The 22,530-nt window shown below is 40.0% G+C and overlaps 1 protein-coding gene across 3 annotated transcripts in view; it reads left to right on the top strand.

Moving 5' to 3' along the window:
- The window catches only part of LOC137384712 (proton myo-inositol cotransporter-like), a 194,140-nt gene extending 177,779 nt beyond the window's left edge, over positions 1-16,361 (top strand). Inside the window, exons 8-12 of one of the 3 annotated variants that reach the window (XM_068059022.1) lie at positions 1,796-1,917; positions 7,046-7,198; positions 8,856-9,005; positions 9,274-9,330; positions 15,616-16,361. In XM_068059022.1, the coding sequence (XP_067915123.1) occupies positions 1,796-1,917; positions 7,046-7,198; positions 8,856-9,005; positions 9,274-9,330; positions 15,616-15,674 (541 nt within the window). In that variant the 3' untranslated portion in view covers positions 15,675-16,361. Of the gene's footprint in view, positions 1-1,795; positions 1,918-7,045; positions 7,199-8,855; positions 9,367-9,665; positions 13,188-15,615 lie in introns of those variants that run through there. The other 2 variants (XM_068059024.1, XM_068059023.1) reach the window with 2 other exon arrangements.
- Positions 16,362-22,530: the final 6,169 nt, after the last annotated feature.

Here is a 22,530-nt window from a genome sequence, read left to right as displayed (position 1 = left end):
ATATCAGATATTTTTCTTAATGCAAACAATGATGGAGTGGACTACTGGGAAGAGTCATGGAGGCGAAAACTCTGGAATTTTTTTAAAATCACTGCTGCATGGGAGAAGTGTAGGGTCTTTTTAGGCAGGTGAACTAAAATGAGCCAAAATGTCATCTGAAATTATGTTGTGAACTTGTGGAAAGTTTAATGTCTGTTGATGAAGTGTAAAACTGTAAAAAGTGTATTAGAAAGGCTGTCATAAATAGGATATGAGGAATCTGAGATTTTGTTTGAAGCTTGTGGGTAGAAAATCCTGCAGGTTATTGCAGAGAAGCAATTATGTAGAGGGGGGAGAAACTAGTTTCATCTAGTTTTTGATCACTCCCTCTGGAAAAGCTATTTTCCTGGCATGGAAGCTGCCATTCTGTACCAGATTACATGATTACCAATGTGCTGTTGCACTGTACTGCTGGGAAATAAATTTGACAATATAAACGTATTTTGTTCCATGATTTTATTGTATGCTTTTTGGCAACTTGTTCAATCACTGAAACTTGCGTTTAAAATGAAAATATGATTTCCCAAAGTATGTCACAGTCCAAATAGAAGTAATACCTCATCAAAACAATATCTTTTAATAAAGTTAGTGAGTTATACAATGAATACTATTACTGCTATGATCCGAAAGATACAAAAGCACCACCTTGCAATTGGGATTTTCATATGTTTGAGATGAAAGTTAATTATAGTTGCGTTTGTGTGGCGTGTATGTCACTTGCTATTTATCAGGCCAAACCTAAGTGTTGTCCAGGTCTTGCTGCATGGAGGCAAGGATTACTTAATTATCTGAGGAGTTGTAAATGGAACTGAACACTGTGCAGTCTTCAGTGAACATCCTCACTTCTGACCTTATGATGGAGGGAAGATCAGTAAACCAACTGAAATTTGATTCATTTGTTTTGGTTGGCTAGCTATTATACATGAAAACTCATCACCAGATGAGTCACTAATCAGTCATCAGGCAAGTGATGGCTTCATGTTTAAATGTATGCTTGATGAGTGGACAGGAGGTATTTGGAATTCTTCCCATATAGCATGGTGACTAACACAATTTGTCATTAAATATGTTTGTACATTCTCCTCATCCTATTTACCTCAGCATGGCTATGAGGTCCTGATTTCTCCCAATTGAAGATGGTGATTCTTGCCTCCCAACAGCCCAATTAAGACTGACATTGAACCTTGTTTACATTTATTATAAGGATGAAAGAAGAAATGAATTTTTCTCTGTTTTGAGAGTCAATGATGAAGTTCATCAATTTAAAATTTATCACAAAGACAGTTAAGGGGAGGGATAATGAGATGTTTTATCAGAGTTGTTGAAGCTGAATGGTTGAGATACCTTTTTACACAGAATTGTTGGCGCATGGAATGCGCATCTATAGAGGACAAGGAGACTGGTCCCTTACATGCCTTTTGTAATGGAAGGAATGCAGTAATATCTGTTGCCATAAAAGATATTCCCCTACATGGACAGACTATTGAAAGAGTAATTATTTTGGTGTCATCTGGATAGTTAATTACCTAGGTCAGTCTAAGCTGATACAATGCATCTGAGGTTCGTTCGGATTTAGACTGTCTTTCTGAATCTTTAGAGATTGAAGTTGATCCGTTTTGACAGACCCTGCCTCCTTCTATATGATTAATTTTAACACAACTGAACAAGAAAAAATATTTTTCAATTGTGAGATTTCAGATCAGTTATTTTGTGAATTATATTATCCTTTACAATAATCTATTATTATTTCTTGTAGGTGCAGCAATGAGTCAGAGTTTAAGAAAGAAGGATTATTTTGGGCATACAACTTCTGCCCCACATTATATTCCTGGACTGCATTACTGGGTCTTATCCTATATCTTGTCTTTTTTGCACCTGGTATGAATTACTTTTATTGTTACTGATGATGTAATCTTTCAATAATTGTCTAGTAGTCTTATTTAATAACTGATTTTTTAAAAATATTAAATCTTTTAGTTTCAGTGGAAGGAAAAATATCTGTATAACTAGCTATATGATTCAAAGTTGTGATTTCATGTGCCTGGATTTTGCAGTCAGCGGTGAAGGAATTGTGTTGATATATGCCCACAGTTTTTGCGGGCTTCTCAGCGTAATTTCTAAATATCCTGCTACTATTTCCTTAATGTATTGCAGCATTCTCCCAATGACAGATGTTAGCAAGCAGGAAACTATTGGACCGTTAGTCTGTCGAAACCCTCTTCCATCCCCACCGGCACTTCCTTGAATAGAGGTATTACATTTGTGGTATTCCAATCCGCAGGGAGCTTTCCAATATCCTGGGGCCTCCTACAACCAGAACTATCTTCCTTTGTGCTAGAATTGCTTCCAGCCACTGTAGAGTTTTCCCTTGATTCTCACTGACTTCAATTTTACTCGGGCTCCTTGATGTCACACTCACAAATGTTACCTTGATGTCCAGAGCAGGCACTCTTGCCTCACCTCGAGAATTCAGCTCTTTTGTCTGTTTGGACCAAGGCTGCAATGAGGGCTGGTGCTGAGTAACCCTGGTGGAACCCAAAGTGAACATCGATGAGCAGGTTCTTGCTGAGTAAATGCTGCTTATCAATGACTCTTTCCATCACTTTGCTGATTGAGAGCAGGCTGATCAATTGTCTGATCCAGCGTGGTGTCCTGTACTGTGGCATCTATGAGCAGGACAAGAAATAATGAGACTCTTCAACTAATCAAATTGAAGAGTCCTCACTGAGACACGGAGTCTAAACCAGGAAATATAAATTAGAGTTAAATCATGCAGCAAGTGTAATAAAGATTGGGCAAGACAGGTGGGATTAAGAAAGAGATGAGACAGACAGAAAAATTCAAAAAAAAATTCATTTAACAAAAAAAGCTAACACTAATTAACTTCTGGAGGAATGTGACCCCACACTTATAAAGTTAAGTTTTCAGGGTTAGAGAAGTTGTTTGGTAGTAATTATCATGCTGTTAATATATTTTTTAAAAATCACTTTCTCCTAAAAGCACCAAACCTAACATTTTGTGCATGCTCAGTGGGGAAGTTCACTGCATTCATGTCTATGCCAAGGTTATTGCTAAGGAATGCAGCAATGCATCTTGTGGACCAGTGGGGAGGCCTGACAGCAACTTCTGGATTTCAACATCAAACTGCATGTGTGCATACTCCAGAAATTGCCATCAGATTTCCTCCTTTTTAAGGCTGACCGCTGTTAGCCTGATCATTATTCTTATTGCAAAATCGGGGCAAAGCTTCAGGTGGCATCCTAAATGGAGAGAAAGATTTCCTTCATGAGATTCCTGTCATGCAGTCTTTCCTTGTTATCTGTTGCTTTATAACAGATATTGTTTCCATATTACAGGGGATTATTCTGTTACAGTGTCAGCAGTTGCCAGTTTCATGTCATTGATGACCAACCACCAGGTTAATTGTTCAATGCCATTTAGAATTATTGAGAAATAATCAAAAATTGATTGGGCCTGAATTTACTCCAGCTAGTTAATGAATAGTGCCTGCCATTTGTTAGACCTTTTTTTAATTCATTCAGGGATGTGGGCGTCGGTGGCATTTATTGCCCATCCCTAATTACCCTTGAGAAGATGGTGGTGAGCTGCCTTCTTGAACTGCTGCAGTCCATTTGGGGTCGGTATACCCACAGTGCTGTTAGGAAGGGAGTTCCAGGATTTTGACCCAGCGACAGTGAAGGAATGGCGATATAGTTCCAAGTCAGGATGGTGTGTGACTTGGAGGGGAACTTGCAGGTGGTGGTGTTCCCATGTATTTGCTGCCCTTGTCCTTCTAGTTGGTAGAGGTCGCGGGTTTGGAAGGTGCTGTCCAAGGAATCTTGGTGCATTGCTGCAGTGCATCTTGTAGATGGTACACACTGCTGCCAGTGTGCGTCGGTGGTGGAGGGAGTGAATGTTTGTAGATGGGGTGCCATTAAAGCGGGCTGCTTTGTCCTGCATAGTGTTGAGCTTCTTGAGTGTTGGAGCTGCACCCATCCAGGCAAGTGGAGTGTATTCCATCACACTCCTGACTTGTGCCTTGTAGATGGTGGACAGGCTTTGGGGAGTCAGGAGGTGAGTTACTCGCCTCAGGATTCCTAGCCTCTGAATTGCTCTTGTAGCCACGGTATTTATATGGCTACTCCAGTTCAGTTTCTGGTCAATGGTAGCCCCTAGGATGTTGATAGTGGGGGAATCAGCTATGGTAATGCCGTTGAATGTCATGGGGAGATGGTTAGATTTTCTCTTGTTGGAGATGGTCATTGCCTGGCACTTGTGTGGCGCGAATGTTACTTGCCACTTATCAGCCCAAGCCTGGATATTGTCCAGGTCTTGCTGCATTTCTACACGGACTGCTTCAGTATCTGAGGAGTCACGAATGGTGCTGAACATTGTGCAATCATCAGCGAACATTCCCACTTCTGACCTTATGATTGATGGTAGGTCATTGATGAAGCAGCTGAAGATGGTTGGGCCTTGGACACTACCCTGAGGAACTCCTGCAGTGATGTCCTGGAGCTCTGATGATTGACCTCCAACAACCACAACCATCTTCCTTTGCGCTAGGTATGACTGCAGCCGGCGGAGGGTTTCCCCCCTGATTCCCATTGACCTCAGTTTTGCTAGGGCTCCTTGGTGCCATACTTGGTCAAATGCTGCCTTGATTTCAAAGGCAGTCACTCTCACCTCACCTCTTGAGTTCAGCTCTTTTGTCCATGTTTGAACCAAGGCTGTAATGAGGTCCGGAGCTGGGTGGCCCTGGCGGAACCCAAACTGAGCGTCACTGAGCAGGTTATTGCTAAGCAAGTGCCGCTTGGTGGCACTGTTGATGACACCTTCCATCACTTTACTGATGATTGAGAGTAGGCTGATGGGGCGGTAATTGGCCGGGTTGGACTTGTCCTGCTTTTTGTGTACAGGACATCCTGGGCAATTTTCCACATTGCAGGGTAGATGCCAGTGTTGTAGCTGTACTGGAACAGCTTGGCTAGGGGCGCGGCAAGTTCTGGAGCACAGGTCTTCAGTACTATTGCAGGAATATTGTCAGGGCCCATAGCTTTTGCAGTATCCAGTGCCTTCAGTCGTTTCTTGATATCACATGGAGTGAATCGAATTGGCTGAAGTCTGGCATCTGGCATCCCTTTCGCACTGATGTGCTGGGCTCCACGATCATTGAGGATGGGGATATTTGTGGAGCCACCTCCTCCAGTTAGTTGTTTAATTGTCCACCACCATTCACGGCTGGATGTGTCAGGACTGCAGAGCTTAGATCTGATCCGTTGGTTATGGGATCGCTTAGCTCTGTCTATCGCATGCTGCTTACGCAGTTTGGCACACAGATAGTCATTTTGAGGTGTGCCTGGTGCTGCTCCTGGCATGCCCTCCTGCACTCTTCATTGAACCAGGGTTGGTCTCCTGGCTTCATGGTAATGGTAGAGTGGGCGATGTTTCGGGCCATGATGTTACAGATTGTGGTTGAGTACAATTCTGCTGCTGCTGATGCTGGCCCACAGCGCCTCATGGATGCCCAGTTTTGCATTGTTAGATCTGCTCGAAATCTATCCCATTTAGCACGGTGGTAGTGCCACACAACACGATGGACAGTATCCTCAATGTGAAGGCGGGACTTCGTCTCCACAAGAACTGTGCGGTGGTCACTCCTACCAATACAGTCATGGACAGAAGCATATGCGGCAGGCAGATTGGTGAGGACGAGGTCAAGTATGTTTTTCCCTCGTGTTGGTTCCCTCACCACCTGCTGCAGACCCAGTCTAGCAGCTATGTCCTTTAGGACTCGGCCAGCTCGGTCAGTAGTGATGCTACAGAGCCACTTTTGGTGATGGACATTGAAGTCCCCCACCCAGAGTACATTTTGTGCCCTTGCCACCCTCCGTGCTTTCTCCAAGTGGTGTTCAACATGGAGTACTGACTCATCAGCTGAGGGAGAGCAGTAGGTGGTAATCAGTAGGAGGTTACCTTGCCCATGTTTGACCTGATGCCATGAGGCTTCATGGGGTCCGGAGTCGGATGTTGAGGACTCCCAGAGCAACTCCCTCCCTACTGTATACCACTGTGCCACCACCTCTGCTGGGTCTGTCCTGCTGGTGGGACAGGACATGCCCGGGGATGGTGATGGCAGTGTCTGGGACAGTATCTGTAAGGTATGATTCCGTGAGTATGACTGTCAGGCTGTTGTATGACTAGTCTGCAGGACAGCTCTCCCAACTTTGGCACAAGCCCCCAGATGTTAGTGAGGAGGACTTTGCAGGGTCGACAGGGCTGGGTTTTCCATTGTCGTTTCCGGTGCGTCGGTCAATGCCGGGTGGTCCGTCCGGTTTCCTTCTATGACAATTGCTGTAAGTGGGAGATGGAAACGGCATAGTGCCCTCTGTAAGGCATCTGGGATCTGTGAACTGGATAAGGAACTGTGTAATCAGATTAAAGGATTAAATGATTGAACTCACTGTTGTTCTTACAATGGCAAATCAAATACAGAGGTTGAGAGGGAAAAAGGAGAAGAAAAAAAATGCAAAAAAAAATTAATTTACATTTGAAAAATCTTTCCAGTTAAAAGCTGAAAGAATGAGACTCCACACTTGTAATAGTTCATTTACAATACAAGAGAGATTAGTTGCAAGAGAGATTAACTGGCATATCACACCATTAAAAAGGATATTAAGACTGAAATGGCATGCTCTAACTTTGCGTGGCAAGTTTAGTTCTAATCTACCATGCAATTACTGGAATGTAATGCCATTTAGTGTATTTGAATGGCGAATCAGACAATGAAATGCCATTTTCGCAAAGTTAATGCCGCATCTTCGACAGCAACTTCTGGATTTTCACTTTAATTGCACATCTGCCTTAAGTTGCTGTGCGATTTCGCATAAATAGCAGTGAACACCATTAGCCTCACTGTTACTTTGACAAGAAATTCTGGGCCATTATCAGGAAAAATTGTACCTGGAAATAGGTGTGTTAATAGTGCTCATGTTGTATTTTTTAGGAATGGGTTCTATGCCTTGGACAGTAAATTCTGAAATATATCCAATGTGGGCACGAAGTACAGGGAATGCTTGTTCTTCTGGCGTCAACTGGATCTTCAATGTCCTTGTATCGCTGACATTTTTGCATTTGGCACAACATCTTACATATTATGGTAGGGAATGAATTTTATTTCACAGAAAATTTTCTATCTTGATAGATAATTGTTAAAGTTTAATCTTCATGCGATTTAATAAACTACCTCAGGTGAAAGAAATTTGCAATATAAGTGGAAAATTAATAGAATGCAGCATTTAAAGCAAATTGGTCCAGATTTTATTGAATTGTGTTTTATGATAAGTATGTAAGCACTTCATGAATAGTCAGCCTTGAACCGAATAAATATTCAGAATGTTGCATCTGTCTTCTATGTGGTCATTTTGCACAGGAATTAAAACCAGCAGCATTTTCAAGGGGACAATATGTGTTGATGTCTGCTAATCCAGGAGTTAATCGTATTTGAACGTCATGAACATAAGTGGTAAAAGAGAAGTCATTTGAAGAGGGTAATGAATGGAGGAGCTATTACAAAGTCTAGGCAAGGAAGTATGAGGATTCTAGCCAATAGCTAGTTTTAAAAGATCAGCAATTCCTGATTTTTCAATTTGATTGTTATCATTATTCAGTTATCATATCCATTGAATTCTAACAATTACTTAAAAAAACACAAGGAGGTATATTTTTGTTTTCAGTGCTCCCAATGCAGACCTTCACATACTGGAAGCACTAAAGGCAAAATTTTAACCCTTTTTTATATATAAAGAGCATATTTACTGAAAAATTGGACTGAATTTTCATTCAGCAAAGGTGGTGCGTTCAGAGGTGGGAATGCTGTCAATTCCACACTACCGGCCAGCATACTGGTTTGTCAGCATGTTATTTTTAGGGGGGCTGCTTTCAGGGAGTGACGGCAATCTCCCTGCCAGCAGTGGGTAGCCAATTAAAGTGCCTATTGACACACTTTTCTCATGCTGCTGAGGCTGAAGCCTGTCAGATGGATTGAGGTGGCCTCCCAGGAGGGCAGCAATGCCCTTCTCCCACCCCCACCCGCAAACCACGATTCCCAGAATGTCACAGCTATGGCTGTAGGCCATCCTGTGGAGGGCTTCGTCCTCTGCAATGCTGACCTGGCAACTGTGGTCACATTTTATTTTTAAACTTTCTAGTCTTCAGAGGTCATCTGTATCTTGAGATGCTGTCTCGTTCTCCTACCTACACAGGCGCTGCCCACCTCTGCCAGTGGGGTTGCCAGCCATCCAGAGTCCCGGGCGCTTTGGCTCTGCAGCTTTGGAGCCCATCAGCCATCGTTAATTGGGTGGAGCGCCAGCTGCCAGTCTCTTAATTGGCTGCCTCCCCAAAAAATCTGCCTCGGAATCCCACCATTGGCATTACTGGGTTCCCAGCCCGTATTTCATCCCAACAGCAGGACTGGATCCCAGGAACAAAAATCCAGCCCATTATGTCAGTTTTTTATGGTACCTTTTATGGTAGCTGAGAACCTTCAAGGTTTTACCGAATTTCAAGCTTTCAATGTTTCCTCTCACTTCCCAGAGTAAGTGTAAGGATCTTGGGCAATTTCAGCAATTACCCCCCATTGACTCACTTCGGCCTACATCTCTTTTTATTGCTGTGAGTATTTATCATTGTGCCAGTGAAACTCAGGGCAGATCAATGCATAAACTCTCCAATATAAACCTGTGTTCAGTTATATTAATTTCCTTCCTCCCTGTACTTTATTGAATAGCCTGTTTACTCTGCATTTTGTGTTGCAGGTGCGTTCTTCTTGTATTCTGGACTAACCACCTTGGGATTGTTTTTTGTCTATGGATGCCTTCCAGAAACTAAAGGAATAAATTTGGAGGAAATTGAGAGCTTGTTTGACAACAGACTATGCACATGTGGCCTTTTGGATTCTGATGAAGGTCGGCATATTGAATACATTCGAGTGAAAGGAAGCAATTATCATCTTTCTGATAATGATGCTTCTGATATAGAATGATGTTCTGCTGTGGTGTCTTTAATAATTCCTCTTACAAATCAAGGAATATTGGTGTCCATCTACCCTGCTTCTGGCTTGGTGTATGATTCTGCACTTAGCTGCTCCTTACGTTTAAAAAAAAAAATCATTCTATGCTTTTAATTCTCTAATTCCATTCGGTCTTTGTCAACCATTGTACTTTTGTTTTATAGCTTCTAGGCCACTTTGTCAAAGAACTGAAAATGCGGATGACATTATATGGTACACAGGTGGGCAAACAAACATGTATTCTGAATTTACTGATAACAGCACTTACTGCTGACATTAGATTCTGTGTCTATCATTGCAGTGAAGATAAAAGGTGCAGCATATAGACATTTTAGATCATCTTGGTATAATGTTTTGCTTCCAAAAAAATCTTTGATACAGTCCTTTGAAAATAAGGCAACCATATTAATTTTGTTTGACAGTTTTCTGGTATGTGGTATGCCAAAGCAAGATTATTCTCAGTAGCTTGGTGATGTCATGTATTAGTGTACCGATATTCTGTGACATGTAGGATGTTTATGCTTTTCTCCCTTTGCAAAAAACTGATCTCGTCTAGGTATTCAAAGAAGTTGAGGAATATTCTCAAGCAAGATTACGATCAAGTTTGTCATCTTCACCCACTCACATACATTCTAGCAGTCAGATACGAAACGAAGTTGGGAAGAAATGTGCCTGTCCAGCATCTTGGATAATGAATGTTTTATGAACCTAAATTTAGTAGAATATAATTTTTAGCTTTGAAGGGGAGGGGCTGTGTTAAAATCATTACTTAAGTCTACTTATTAATTCTAGACAGAAATTGCATTTCCAGTGCCTAACACCACTGGCATAGTCCATTATGGATTTAAACGTGGAAAACCCATTTTATAACGCACCTTATGTACATTTTTGTTAAAAGTAATTTGTTTGTTTTCTCAATTTAGTAAAATAATTTCACTACTTTATATTGCATATAGACTTGTTAATTATCTGTAATCATAGAACTGAATCCATCCGTTAAGTTACAATGCAGTTATTTATCAGTACTTTTAAGGTTTTATTTGGATAAATTTCAGTGCAGTTTAATACTAGTGGTGCCCAAATGCATGATTACAAAATCTATATTTTTCTAATATCTCAAAAATAGTTCAAAGGGTTTTTATCTCCAATTTGTTCATTTGTTTATCTAGAAATACTTCCTTTTCAGCATGCAATTTGCACAGGTGGTGGTGTCTATAGTTGGCATATCTAACAGGGTAGCACATGTGGCCTTGACTTTAAATGTTCTAACAGTGCCAGCAATCATGTTCAGTGCTTGTGAAGGTTGATAGTTCAAATTGGAGCAGCCTTTGATTATAACAGCTCTTTTATGTTCCTCAGTGACCTATGGGGACTGGAGAGAGAGAGCGAGTAAAATAAAGTATTCATTGGATCAGGGTAAACATTTCCTATTGGTGTCATTTTATATAGCATATTTTCTGTAATCTGAATAGAGATTCATATTTTGTTGGAATTGGAGGCCAGTCATCTAGTTGATCTTTTACCAAAGGGTGTTTTTCTTAAGATCAGAATTTCAGGCATTCCATAGTCCATTCTCCTTTTTGTGGTGAAAATGCAAACATAGAAGCAATTGTGGAAAAAAAGTCGGCCTTATTTGAATATAATGGAGATACTACATTGCTATACCCATGGGAGGTAGACAGCTTTTTAGTATAGGATCAGAAAATCAGTCTCGAGTTAGTATAGTAAAAGATTATGTAGCAATTGAGAACCAAATAGTATTGATTTCTGGACTTGTTTAAGGTTTCCATTTGCTGTACTTGCAGTATTTGGCACCATTTTATTGAGCACAAGAAGGAAAATATGCACATTAAATTGATTTAACATCTAATTAATTTATACTGAGTTCTGCCTCAAATCTAGTGCTGCACTACAACAATATGTATCTACTTCATTTGTCAAGTTATGAAACCAGTTGCTAATCATAAATGTACTTTACAGCATTGTATGAAAAGAACCAAGCTGACCAAAAAACATTCCAATTAGAACTTTTTGCATTACAATATTAAGTAATTTTATATATTCCTTTTTATATTGTGTATTCAATTTTTTAAAAAGGTAGAACAGCCAGAAGGTAACATACCAGAATTCAGAGCTCTGAAATGCACAAAGAAATCATTGTTAAATAGAAAAACTATAAAAGCATTAAAATATTAAAAACAGAAACTGATGCATGTTGTCTAATGGCATAATTGTTTTATACCAATCTTGCTTCAGTTTCTAGTCCACTGTTTAAAATATATGGTCTGTTTTTTTAAAAAAAAAGCAGTTAATTTTTTTTTTAAATGCCTTGAATGGAAAATAAGGGGCATACTACAGTAGATCGACTACAATTGGCTGTGTGAGCTAGAACCCTACCCTTTATCCTCTGAAATTTGGAATCCCATACTGATGGGATGAGAGTCCCCTGTGTCGCTCCTATGTAATATTAATTTGACAGTTTCTCCAGTTATTGGTACCCCATGATTTGGCCCATGAAATTGGCGGCTCACTCACAGGATCAGTGGAAAAGTTATACTAATGCAGAGGGAGGGGGCACTCAAGGTTAACATGAATTATTACAGTGGCAGGAAAATTGCCCAAATAGAAAAAGAATTTCATTCCTTACTAGTGACGTCCTTCACGATGTTCATAGCAACAACTTGTAAATTCACTACATGCTAGTTCACTTAAGAAACCTAAAGGTGTGCATTAGCCAGGTATTTCTAAGTAACAGGTAAAATAAGTTTGTCTACAGAGCTTGTAGGCGATAGTCTGACAAAGTTAGATTAGCTTGCTAATTATTGCAATGTTTACCATATGAATATTCTAAAATTTGTTCTGTGGAACATAAATGCTGTATTAATACATCAATAATAAAGTTTCAACTGTGCATCAGCTTTATAACACAATCTAAATAGCTAACTGCTTCTGTGTTGTAACAGTATATTTATATATAATAGATTGTTCTATTTGCTTTAATATAAATTGATTAATTGTAATGTTGCTACCAGAAAGAAACTATTCAAGGATTAATAATTTATAAGTTAGTTACATATATTTTTTATGCAGAATTACATTTTAGGTGTACATGTGGATCTACAGCAAATCAACTTGATTTATTTTAAAAATATTGTTATTGATTTAATGCACTAAGGAATTTCACACACCCCTCAATTATGAGTTTGACTTCAGCATTGCAGTGCAATGAAAGTATTGTAACGTTTGAATAATATGTATAAATGACCTTGTGAGGGGACATTTACCGGATGACAGAGGTGCAACAGTAAAAAAAATTTTGAGTATTTTGTGTGGCTGGTTGAATATAGTTGGATTGCCAAGGTAATCATTTATATGATGTTCAAAGAATTGAATTCCAAAGCTATTATGAAATTAGTGATTTAGAAAAAAACTATATAATATAAATACTACCAAGAAGAATATTTACTAAGTCTATAACAAGTATTTATAATTACTTGGATAGCACTATTTAACACAGTAAAGTTGGTGCTCCTGGGAAACTGGCCAATAATATGAATAGGGATCTATTTTGCAACTTATTCTGTGTGCTTTTTACATTTGTTTAAAATGAACAGAAAGTTGTTATGAACCAAAATTTTTTTAAACTGAATTTAAATTGTACAACATTCAATAAAATCAATCCTCATGCAACGTTTTAAACAAATACAATGGCAGAAAACAGTCAAATTGATTCTAGTAACAAATGCTGAAAGAAATCCTGTAATTTTGTGAAGTACAGAGAAAATGATTTATCACCATGAGATGTAGTATTCAGATATCTTGGCAATTCTGACAAGTATTCAACTTTTATTAATAGGTACTGGGGAAATCTTCTGAGGGGACCTGAATACAACTTTATTGAAATCTGAAATATTTGTACATTGGTGTTGTAAAATTAGAGCTATATTTGTTACTTCATGTTACTGTACATGTTTTAATAGGCATACTTTCTATGAAATTATATGGATCTAGTTAATGGATTCTGTTGATTCATAAATGAACCTGTAAAGGGAAAAAATAAATGTTAACTGATTACCTACATCACTGTGTTACATTCAAACTTAATCTGATGTTTACAAATTACAAGATAGAACCATAGAAAAGCTATGGCACGGAAAGAGGCCATTCAGCCCATCGTGTCTGCGCAGCTGAAAAGTCTAGCCGCCCATTCTAATCCCACATTCCAGCACCTGGTCCGTAGCCTTGCAGGTTACAGCACTTCAGGTGCAGGTCACAGTGCCTATTAAATGAGTTGAGGGTTTCTGCCTCCACCACTGATCTGGGCAACGGAAAAAACCCTACAAAAGATTGCTGATATTTTATTTTTACTTTTGAATCCCCATTAGTTTGATGATATTTATGTAGATTAAAGAAAATATATTTGAAAGTTCTTGATATCCTGATCAATCCAGGGCAGGTTACAACATAAAATATATTTCCTGTTCCCCAGCTTGTACAGTTTTTTTAAAAAAATTGAAGTGCATCAACTTGTATGTAAACTAATTTGGTATTGTAGTAAAATATTCCTGCACAGTCTGATATTGTAAACATCTCTGCCTTTAGAATCAATGGAAGTTCTAATGTTGTAAGTAGAGGAATTCAAACCATAAACCCTCATTAAAACTCAGGTTTAGTATCTGGAGTAGAAACACACATTTCCTTAGAGACCCAACAATGTCTGTTACTAATTTGAATATTGCAGGCTTAACGAAAAAATATTTGTTTATGTTTGCATCAGTTATTTATAGATAAAGCAGGTCCTTGTCCTGCACGATACTAGCATCAGTTTAACATAATGGTTTGGTTGAGTGGGCAGAAAAGTGGCAAATGGAATTCAATCAGGAGAAGTGTGAGGTCATGCATTTGGTGAGGGCAAACAAAGCAAGGGAATACACAATAAATGGGAGGATATTGAGAGGGGTAGAGGAAGTGAGAGACCTTGGAATGCACACTCTGCCACAGGTGGGGGAGGTGGTGTTTGATGAGGCAAGTGGATGGGATGCTTAAATTTAACTGGGAGACCGGAAAGGCAATCTGAAGACCTGGGAGGAATCCAAACAGCGATATAGTTCCAAGTCAGGATGTTCTGTAATTTGGAGGGGAACTTCCAGGTGGTAGTGTCTGCTGGCCTTGTCATTCTAGGTGGTAGAGGTCACAAGTTTGGAAGGTGCTGTCGTAAGAGGTTTGTCAAGTTGTTGCAGTGGATTTTGTATATGGTGCACACTGCAGCCACTATGCACCATTGGTGGAGGGAGTGAATGTTTAAGATGGTGGCTTGAGCGCGGATCAAGTGGGCTGCTTTGTCCTGGATGGTGTCGAGCTTTCTGAGCATTGTTGGAGATGCACTCATCCAAGCAAGTGGAGAGTATTCCATCACGCTCCCGACTAGTGCTTTGTAGATAGTGGACAGGCTTTGGGGAGTCAGGAGGTGGGTTTCTCACCCGCAGAAATCACAGCCTCTGACTTGCTCTTGTAGCCACAGTATTTAGATGACTGGTCCAGGTCAGTGGTAACCCCCTCAATGTTGGTGGGGGATTCAGTGAAGGTAATGCCTTTAAATGTCAAGGGAGATGGTTAGATTCTGTCTTGGAGATGGTCACTGTCTGGCACTTTTGTGGCATGAATGTTACCTGCCACTAATCAGCCCAAGCCTGAATGTTATCCAGGTCTTGCTGCATGTGGACACAGACTGTTTCAGCATCTGAGAAGTCGTGAAGAGTACTGAACAAACATCTCCACTTCTGACCTTATGGATAGAAGGTCATTGAAGCAGCTGAAGAAGGTTGGGCCTAGGCCACTACCCTGAGGAACCTCTGCAGCAATGGCCTGGGGCTGAGATATTTGGCCTTCAACAATTACAACCATCTTCCTTTGAGCTTGGTATGACTCCAGCCAGTGGAGTTTTCCACCTGATTTCCCCATTGACTTCAATTTTGCTAGGGCTTCTTGATGCCACACTCAGTCAAATGTTGCCTTGATGTCAAGGGCAGTCACACTCACCTGTGGAATTCAGCTCTTTTATCCATGTTTGGACCAAGACTGTAATGAAATCCAGAGCCGAGTGGCCCTGGCAGAACTTAAATCTTCTCATTTAAAGCTTCTTCCCAAAAAAGCACATTTGTTGTTTTGATAATTAGATAACTTTTAATGCCTTTATCTTTCTGAAATTTGTCTCACCGGCTCCCTATGTAAGGCAAAAATTGTAATGTCCCCACCCACTCCCCCCACAAGTGAATTGGTTGGACAACCCTGACTAAATTGTAGGCTGGCTTCAATAATGCAAGTGAGAAGACTACCACACCTGCATAGAAATATCACATCAGGTAGTCCACAAACAGCTGTTTCAAAGTCTTGTAGGTTATTGGACTATGTAACTAATGTGTTCTAATTAAATTTTACTCTGAAATGATTCAGGTTTTCTGTACTATCAGTTCTTATCTTTTCTACATTTGTGATTTTTCTGAAAGGACTTGCTTTTAAAAAAAAAAGTTGCCAGATCTTGGCTGAAAAGGCATTTGCATATTAACAGACAGTGTTTGGAAGGACAAAGCAGCAACTCCCTGACGCATTCAACCCACAATGGGCCCTTGGCTGGAAAGACATTTGCAGATTAACAGACCGTGCTTGGAAAGGACAAAGGACCATTCCCTGACACATTCAAACCACAATGGACTTTTGATCACCAGATGTTGAAGTTGGGGGTGCTCGCATTCCAGGTTGACTGCTAAGATGGTCGAATACACAAATGGACATGGTCAAACCAGCTAGTCACATGACTAACCTGCTGGGCAACCTGAGTTTTTTGAATTTGTACAAACTGTTTGTGTAGAAAGCAGAATGCTCCTGGACTGAGAAGATCTCTCCTGGCTGGCTTGCCACAGCCTCTCCCATCTCTTTCTCACAAGCTTCTGAATCCACTGAAGATGCATGAACCCCAAGAGAGAAAAGTCTTCTGCAGCGAACAAGGCTTAAGAAGAATACTGGGCCCCAACAAAAAGCAAGATCTACCTACAATCAAGGACGTCACAGCGAGCTTGAAGAACAGTAACCAAAACCATCTTCAAATATTGCCTCAAACTTTTCCATTTTATTTCCTCTTTCTGTCTCTACCTGCACGTGTGTATCACGTATGCCTGCTCGCGTGAGCACGTCGCGTATCCATAGGCATTAACCGAATTAGAGTTTACATTTAATAAAGTTCAACCTGAAAACCTGTTTGGCTAATTTCTTTGCCTTATATTTGGAAAAGGGGTAGCTAAAAAAATTGGCGTGTTTAAAATTAAACCCTGTTATGGTAAGACCAGGTGAAGGCTGAGAGGAAATCCTAGACCCCTTTCTCACCTGGTCGTAACACTAAATAAAGCCGTTGTGATGTTTATTGATTTTCAGGGTCAGACATCCCACATGGATATACATAAGGTATATTCTAATTCAACGGTAAATGTTAGTCCTGTGGCATGCTATCCCATTCACAGCATGCACAGGGGTTCATAGCAGACTGTTTAGGAAATCTGCCTTTTGCTGTGATCAGAAGTCTAAAGTGTTGGAAGAAAGCCTGCAGCATAACAGTAACTAACAGGAAGCCCTATTTAACGATACACAAGTATGGTTGCTAAATTTGCTGATGACACAAAGAGAGGTAGAAAAGTAAGTTGTGAAGAAGACATAAGCAGTCTACAAAAGAATATAGACGTGTGGGCAGAATTTTGGCAAATGGAGTATAATGTGGGAAAATGTGAATTTATTCATTTTGGCAGGAAGAATACCAAAGCAGCATATTATTTGAATAGAGCTTGCCGAACTCTGAGGTACAGAGGGATCTGGGTGTGCTGGTACATGAATCACAAAAGGTTGATATGTAGATACAGCAAGTGATTAGGAAGGCAAATGGAATGTTGTTTATTGCAAGGGGAATGGAAAATAAAAGTAGGGATGTTTTGTTGCAGTTGTATAGTGTATTGCTGAGACCACATCTGGAGTACTGTGTACAGTTTTGGTCTCCTTATTTTATATCCTTTCTTAAATGCATTAGAGGCAGTTGTGAGAAGGTTCACTTGACTGATACTTGGGATGGTGGGGGGGTTATGAAGAAAGAAATGTTGGACAGTTTGGGTCTGTATCCACTGACGTTTAGAAGAATGAGAGGTGATCTTATTGAAACATTTAAGATCCTGAGGGGACTTGACAAGTTGCATGCTGAAAGGATGTTTCCCCTTGTGGGAGATATTAGAACTAGGGGACACAATTTAAAGATAAGGGGTCACTCAATTAAGACGGAGATGAGAATTTTTTTCTGAGGGTTGTGAGCCTTTGGAACTCCCTTCCCCAGACAGTGGTGGAGGCAGATTATTGAATATTTTTAAGGCAGAGGTAGATAAATTCTTGACTAACAAGTGAGTCAGAGGGTATTGGGAGTAGGGGGGAAAGTGGAGTTGAGGCCACAATCAGATCAGCCATGACTTCATTAAATGACGGAGTAGGCTTGAAGGGGCAGAATGGCCTACTCCTCCAAAGTTGTATGTTCGTCATTTCAGGATCTGTATCCATTACCCTACTTGAAAATCCATATGTTGATTATTCTGTGTGGAAAAACTTCCTGACATTGATAATTTTGCTAGTTTCAACTGTTGCCCCATGTCCTGCTGTCCGTTTTCTGTACCTTGTAGTGTATTTTTGTATACCTGCTGTGTCACATCCTTGTAAAGTTGAAAAATATAAGTTTCCATAGATTTTCCTTTTTAGCTCAGTCCCGTAGCTCTAGTGATCAGTCTCATGATTATTCTCTGTACAGGCCATAGAACATTAACTTCTCCTAAAGAAATTAGCACCTACTCAGAACGTTATAAATCATTAAGTACCTTAACACCTACTTAGAACACTAAGCATGACTTACAAAAATTCAGGGAATGAATGGTGTCAAAACAGGCATAGCAAGGCTACAACAAGAGTTAGTGAGTTTGATGGCTAGCAATAAGAGTTGCATATCATATGAAAAACTGTTTTCTATTCACGAATGTGAGATGAGCCTCTCCAAAGAAGGGAGCAAGATTCTGGGGATGAACTGAATAGTCAATTGTGCAGGTGAACAGATGTGTTCGCTGGAAAGGATGAAGGCGTGACAGATGTGTGTAATACTTAAGAAATTGGGTTCTGGATAGACCTAGGACTTAGAAGTTAGTAACTATGGAGGAGAAATGTTTTTGGTAAGAAGAACAAAACAAGCCTCATGAAGGCAGCTTTAGCAAAGGAGATGATGAGACTAACAACATGAAATAAAGTCCTAAATCTGTAACTATCAAACCTTAAGAGATGGTAGCTACTGATTGAACTTGCAAGAGACATGAAGCCAAGTATGAGTGCATGTTTATGAATTAAAAACTCTGCAAGTCAAATCTCACACATGCTGTTACTACTTGCATGTCTTTCTTACTAAATATCAGTGCTGTGTCTGCACGAACCCTGATTAGGCTAGTTTGAGTTTGAAATATACTGAATAGACACCAAATTAAGAAATCCTAAGATATTAGATGGAGTCAGAGTAAGTGGAAATACAATAAAGCCGAAATTGAGTTCACCATGCATGTATGCGAATACACTGAGTATGGTAAATAAGGATGATGAGCTGTAGGAACAGGTAGCCACATGGAAATATAATGTTGTGGCAACAAAAATGACACAGCTCACAAAAGGACTGGACTGGGTACTAAATATTCCTGGGTACAAAGTGTTCCGGAAAGATAGGGAAGGAAAGAAAGGAGGACAGATGGCATAAATGATTAGGGACAATATTATTGCTGGACAGAGAGAGAGAGAGAATGTCCTAGAGGGGTCAAGGACAGAATCTATTTGGTTAGAGCTAAGAAACAATAGAAGTACCATTACACTACTGGCTGTATTCTATAGGCCACCAATTAGTGGGAAAGATATAGAGGAACAAATTTGCAAGGAAATTACAGAGATGTAATAGTTATAATGGGGGTCTTGACTTTATCCTAATATAGTCTTGGATAGTAGTGTAAAGAGCTGAGAGGGGCAAGAGTTTCTTCAGTCTTCTCAGGAGAATTTTCTAGATCTGTATGCTTCTGGTCTAATGAGGAAGGAGGCATCGCTGGATCTGGTTCTGGGAAATGAGGTGGGACAAGTGGATCAAGTGGCAGTAGGGGAATATTTAGAGGGCAGTGATCATAGTATCATAAGATTTAGGTGAGCTATGGAAAAGAACAAGGAGCAATCCAGAGTAAAAATAATAAATTGTAGGAAGGCCAATTTTATTGTGGTGAGAACAGATCTGGCCCAGGTAAATTGGAATCAAATATTCACCACGAAAACTGTAATGAAACAATGGGCTACTTTTAAAGAGGAGATAGTTCAGGTCAAGGTACATTCCAACATGGAGGAAAGGTAGGACAAACAAAGTCAGAACTCCCTGGATGACAAAAGAGATAAGGGAGTAAGGTGAAGCAGAAAAGAAGTCGGGTTGATAATACAAATGACAAACAGGCTAAATATAGAAAGATCAGAGGGGAAGTGAAAAAGAAATAAGAGAAACAAAGAGATAGTAAGAGAAATGACTGGCAGCCAACATAAAAGGGAATTCAACAGTCTTCTGTAGGCATATAAATAGTAAAAGGGTGGTAAAAGGAGTAGGGCCAAACAGGGACCAAAAAGAGAATTTACGCATGGAGGCAGAGGGCATGGCTGAGGTATTATGAGTACTTTGCATCTGTCTTTACCAAGGAAGAAGATGCTGCCAAAGTCATAGTGAAAGCGGAGGTAGTTGAGACATAAGAAAATACAAATTAGGAGCATCAGTAAGCCACTCTGCCCCTCGAGCCTGCTCTGCCATTCAATAAGATCATGGTTGATTTGATTGTAACCTCAACTCCACATTCCTGCCTACCCCCAATAACCTTTCATCCCCTTGCTTATCAAGAATCTATCTACCTCTGCCTTAAAAAAAATTCAAAGACTCTGCTTCCAGTGCCTTTTGAGGAACAGAATGCCAAAGACTCACGACCCTCGGAAAAACAATTTCTCCTCATCTCTGTCTTAAGCGGGCGACCCCTTAGATTTTCGCACAAGAGGAAACATCCTTTCCACATCCACCCTTTTCAAGACCCCTCAGGATCTTGAATGTTTCAATCAAGCTGCCTCTTCCTCTTCTAAACTCCTATGGATACAAGCCCAGCCTGTCCAACCTTTCCTCATAAGACAACCCGCCCATTCCAGGTATTGGTCTAGTAAACCTTCTCTGAACTGCTTCCAATGCATTTACATCCTTCCTTAAATAAGGAGACCAGTACACAGTACTCCAGATGTGCTTTCACCAATGTCCTGTATAGCTGAAGCATAACCTCTCTACTTTTGTGTTCAATTCCCCTTGCAATAAATTATAACATTCTATTCACTTTCCTAATTACTTACTGTACTTGTATACCAACCTTTTGCAATTCATGCACTAGGACAGCCAGATCCCTCTGCAACTCAGAGCTGTGCAATCTCTCACCATTTAGATAATATGCTTTTTTATTCTTCCTGCCGAAATGGACAATTTCACATTTTCCCACATTACACTCCATTTGCCAGATCTTTACCCACTCACTTAACCTATCTATATCCCTTTGTAGCCTCCTTATGTCCTCTTCACAACTTATTTTCCTACCTATCTTTGTGTCATCAGCAAATTTAACAACCATACCTTTGGTCCCTTCATCCAAGTCATTTATATAAACTGTAAAAAGTTGAGGCCCCAGCACTTATCCCTGTCGCACACCACTCATTACATCTTGCCAACCAGAAAATGACCCATTTATACCTGCTGTCTGCTTTCTGTTAGCTAGCCAATCTTCTGTCCATGCCAATATGTTACACCCTACACCATGAGCTTTTATTTGTCGTAATAACTTTTGATGTGGCACCTTATCAAATGCCTTCTGGAAATATTAGGACGGTACATCCACCAGTTCCCCTTTATCCACAGCACGTTGCTTTCTCAAAGAACTCCAATAAATTGGTTAAGTATGATTTTCCTTTCACAAAGCCATGTTGACTCTGCCTGATTACCATGAATGTTTCTAAGTGCCCTGCTATAACGTCTTTAATAGCTTCTAACATTTTCCCTATGACAGATGTTAAGCTAACTGGCCTGTAGTTTCCTGCTTTCTGTCTCCCTTTTTGAACAAAGGAGTTAAATTGGCTGTTTTCCAATCTAATGGAACCTTCCCCAAATCTGGAGAATTTTGGAAAGTTATAACTAACGCATCAACTATCCCACTAGCCACTTCTTTTAAGGCCCTAGGATGAAGTTCATCAGGACCCGCGGACTCGTCAGCCTGCAGCTTCAACAATTTGCTCAGTACCACTTCCCTGGTGATTGTAATTTTCTTGAGTTCCTTCCCTCCCTTCCATTTCCTGATTTACAGCTATTTCTGGGATGTTACTTGTATCCTTTATAATGAAGACTCGTGCAAAATACATGTTCATTTCAGCTGTCATCTCCTTATTTTTCATTATTAGTTCCCCAGACTCACTTTCTATAGGACCAGTACTCACTTTAACTTTTTAAAATATCTATAGAAACTCTTACTATCTGTTTTTATATTTCTAGGTAGACACTGAATGGGCTAAAAAAAAAAATTGATAGGCTGTACTTAAAGTTGATAAATCACCAAGACCAGGTGAGAAGCATCTGAGGATACTGATAGAAGTAAGGGTGGAAACTGCGGAAGAGCTGGGCATAATTTTCCAATCCTCTTTAGATGCTGTGGTGGTGCCAGAGGACTGGAGAATTGCAAATATTACACCGTTGTTCAAAAAAGGTGTAAGGATAAGCCCAGGAACTACCGGCCAATCAGTTTAACCTCATTGCTGGGAAAGCTTTAGAAACGATAATCCAAGATAAAATTAAGTAACTTGGACAAATGTGGATTAATTATTTGCCCAGAAGTTTTTTTTTGATGAGGGTAATGCTGTTGATGTGGTGTACATGAACTTCCAAAAGGTGTTTGATGTGCCACATAATAGGCTTGACAGCAAAGTTAAAGCCCATGGAAGACAAGGGACTGTGACTGCATGCATACGAAGTTGGCTGAGTGACAGGAAACAGAGTAATAGTGAATGGTTGTTTATTAGAATGGAGGAAGGTATAGAGCAGGGTGGACCAACCTTTTTGCGTGGGGGGCCACATTACAATTTTTGTCTTGCATGGAGGGGCTGGTGAGGCAATTTCAGAAAGATAAAGGCATTAAATGTATCTTACTATTAAAACAACAACAAAGCTGCAATTTTGTGAAGAAGCTTTAAATGAGAAGACTAATTTATTGACTTACTTTCTGGTCACTATGTTGGATACTGATTTAGTAAGATACCTGGCATCTTTTCCT

Source organism: Heterodontus francisci, chromosome 27 (assembly GCF_036365525.1).
Source record: "Heterodontus francisci isolate sHetFra1 chromosome 27, sHetFra1.hap1, whole genome shotgun sequence".
Lineage (NCBI taxonomy): Eukaryota > Metazoa > Chordata > Chondrichthyes > Heterodontiformes > Heterodontidae > Heterodontus > Heterodontus francisci.
The sequence above is the reverse complement of the archived record's forward strand: the minus strand, read 5'-3'. Positions and strand labels throughout refer to the sequence as shown.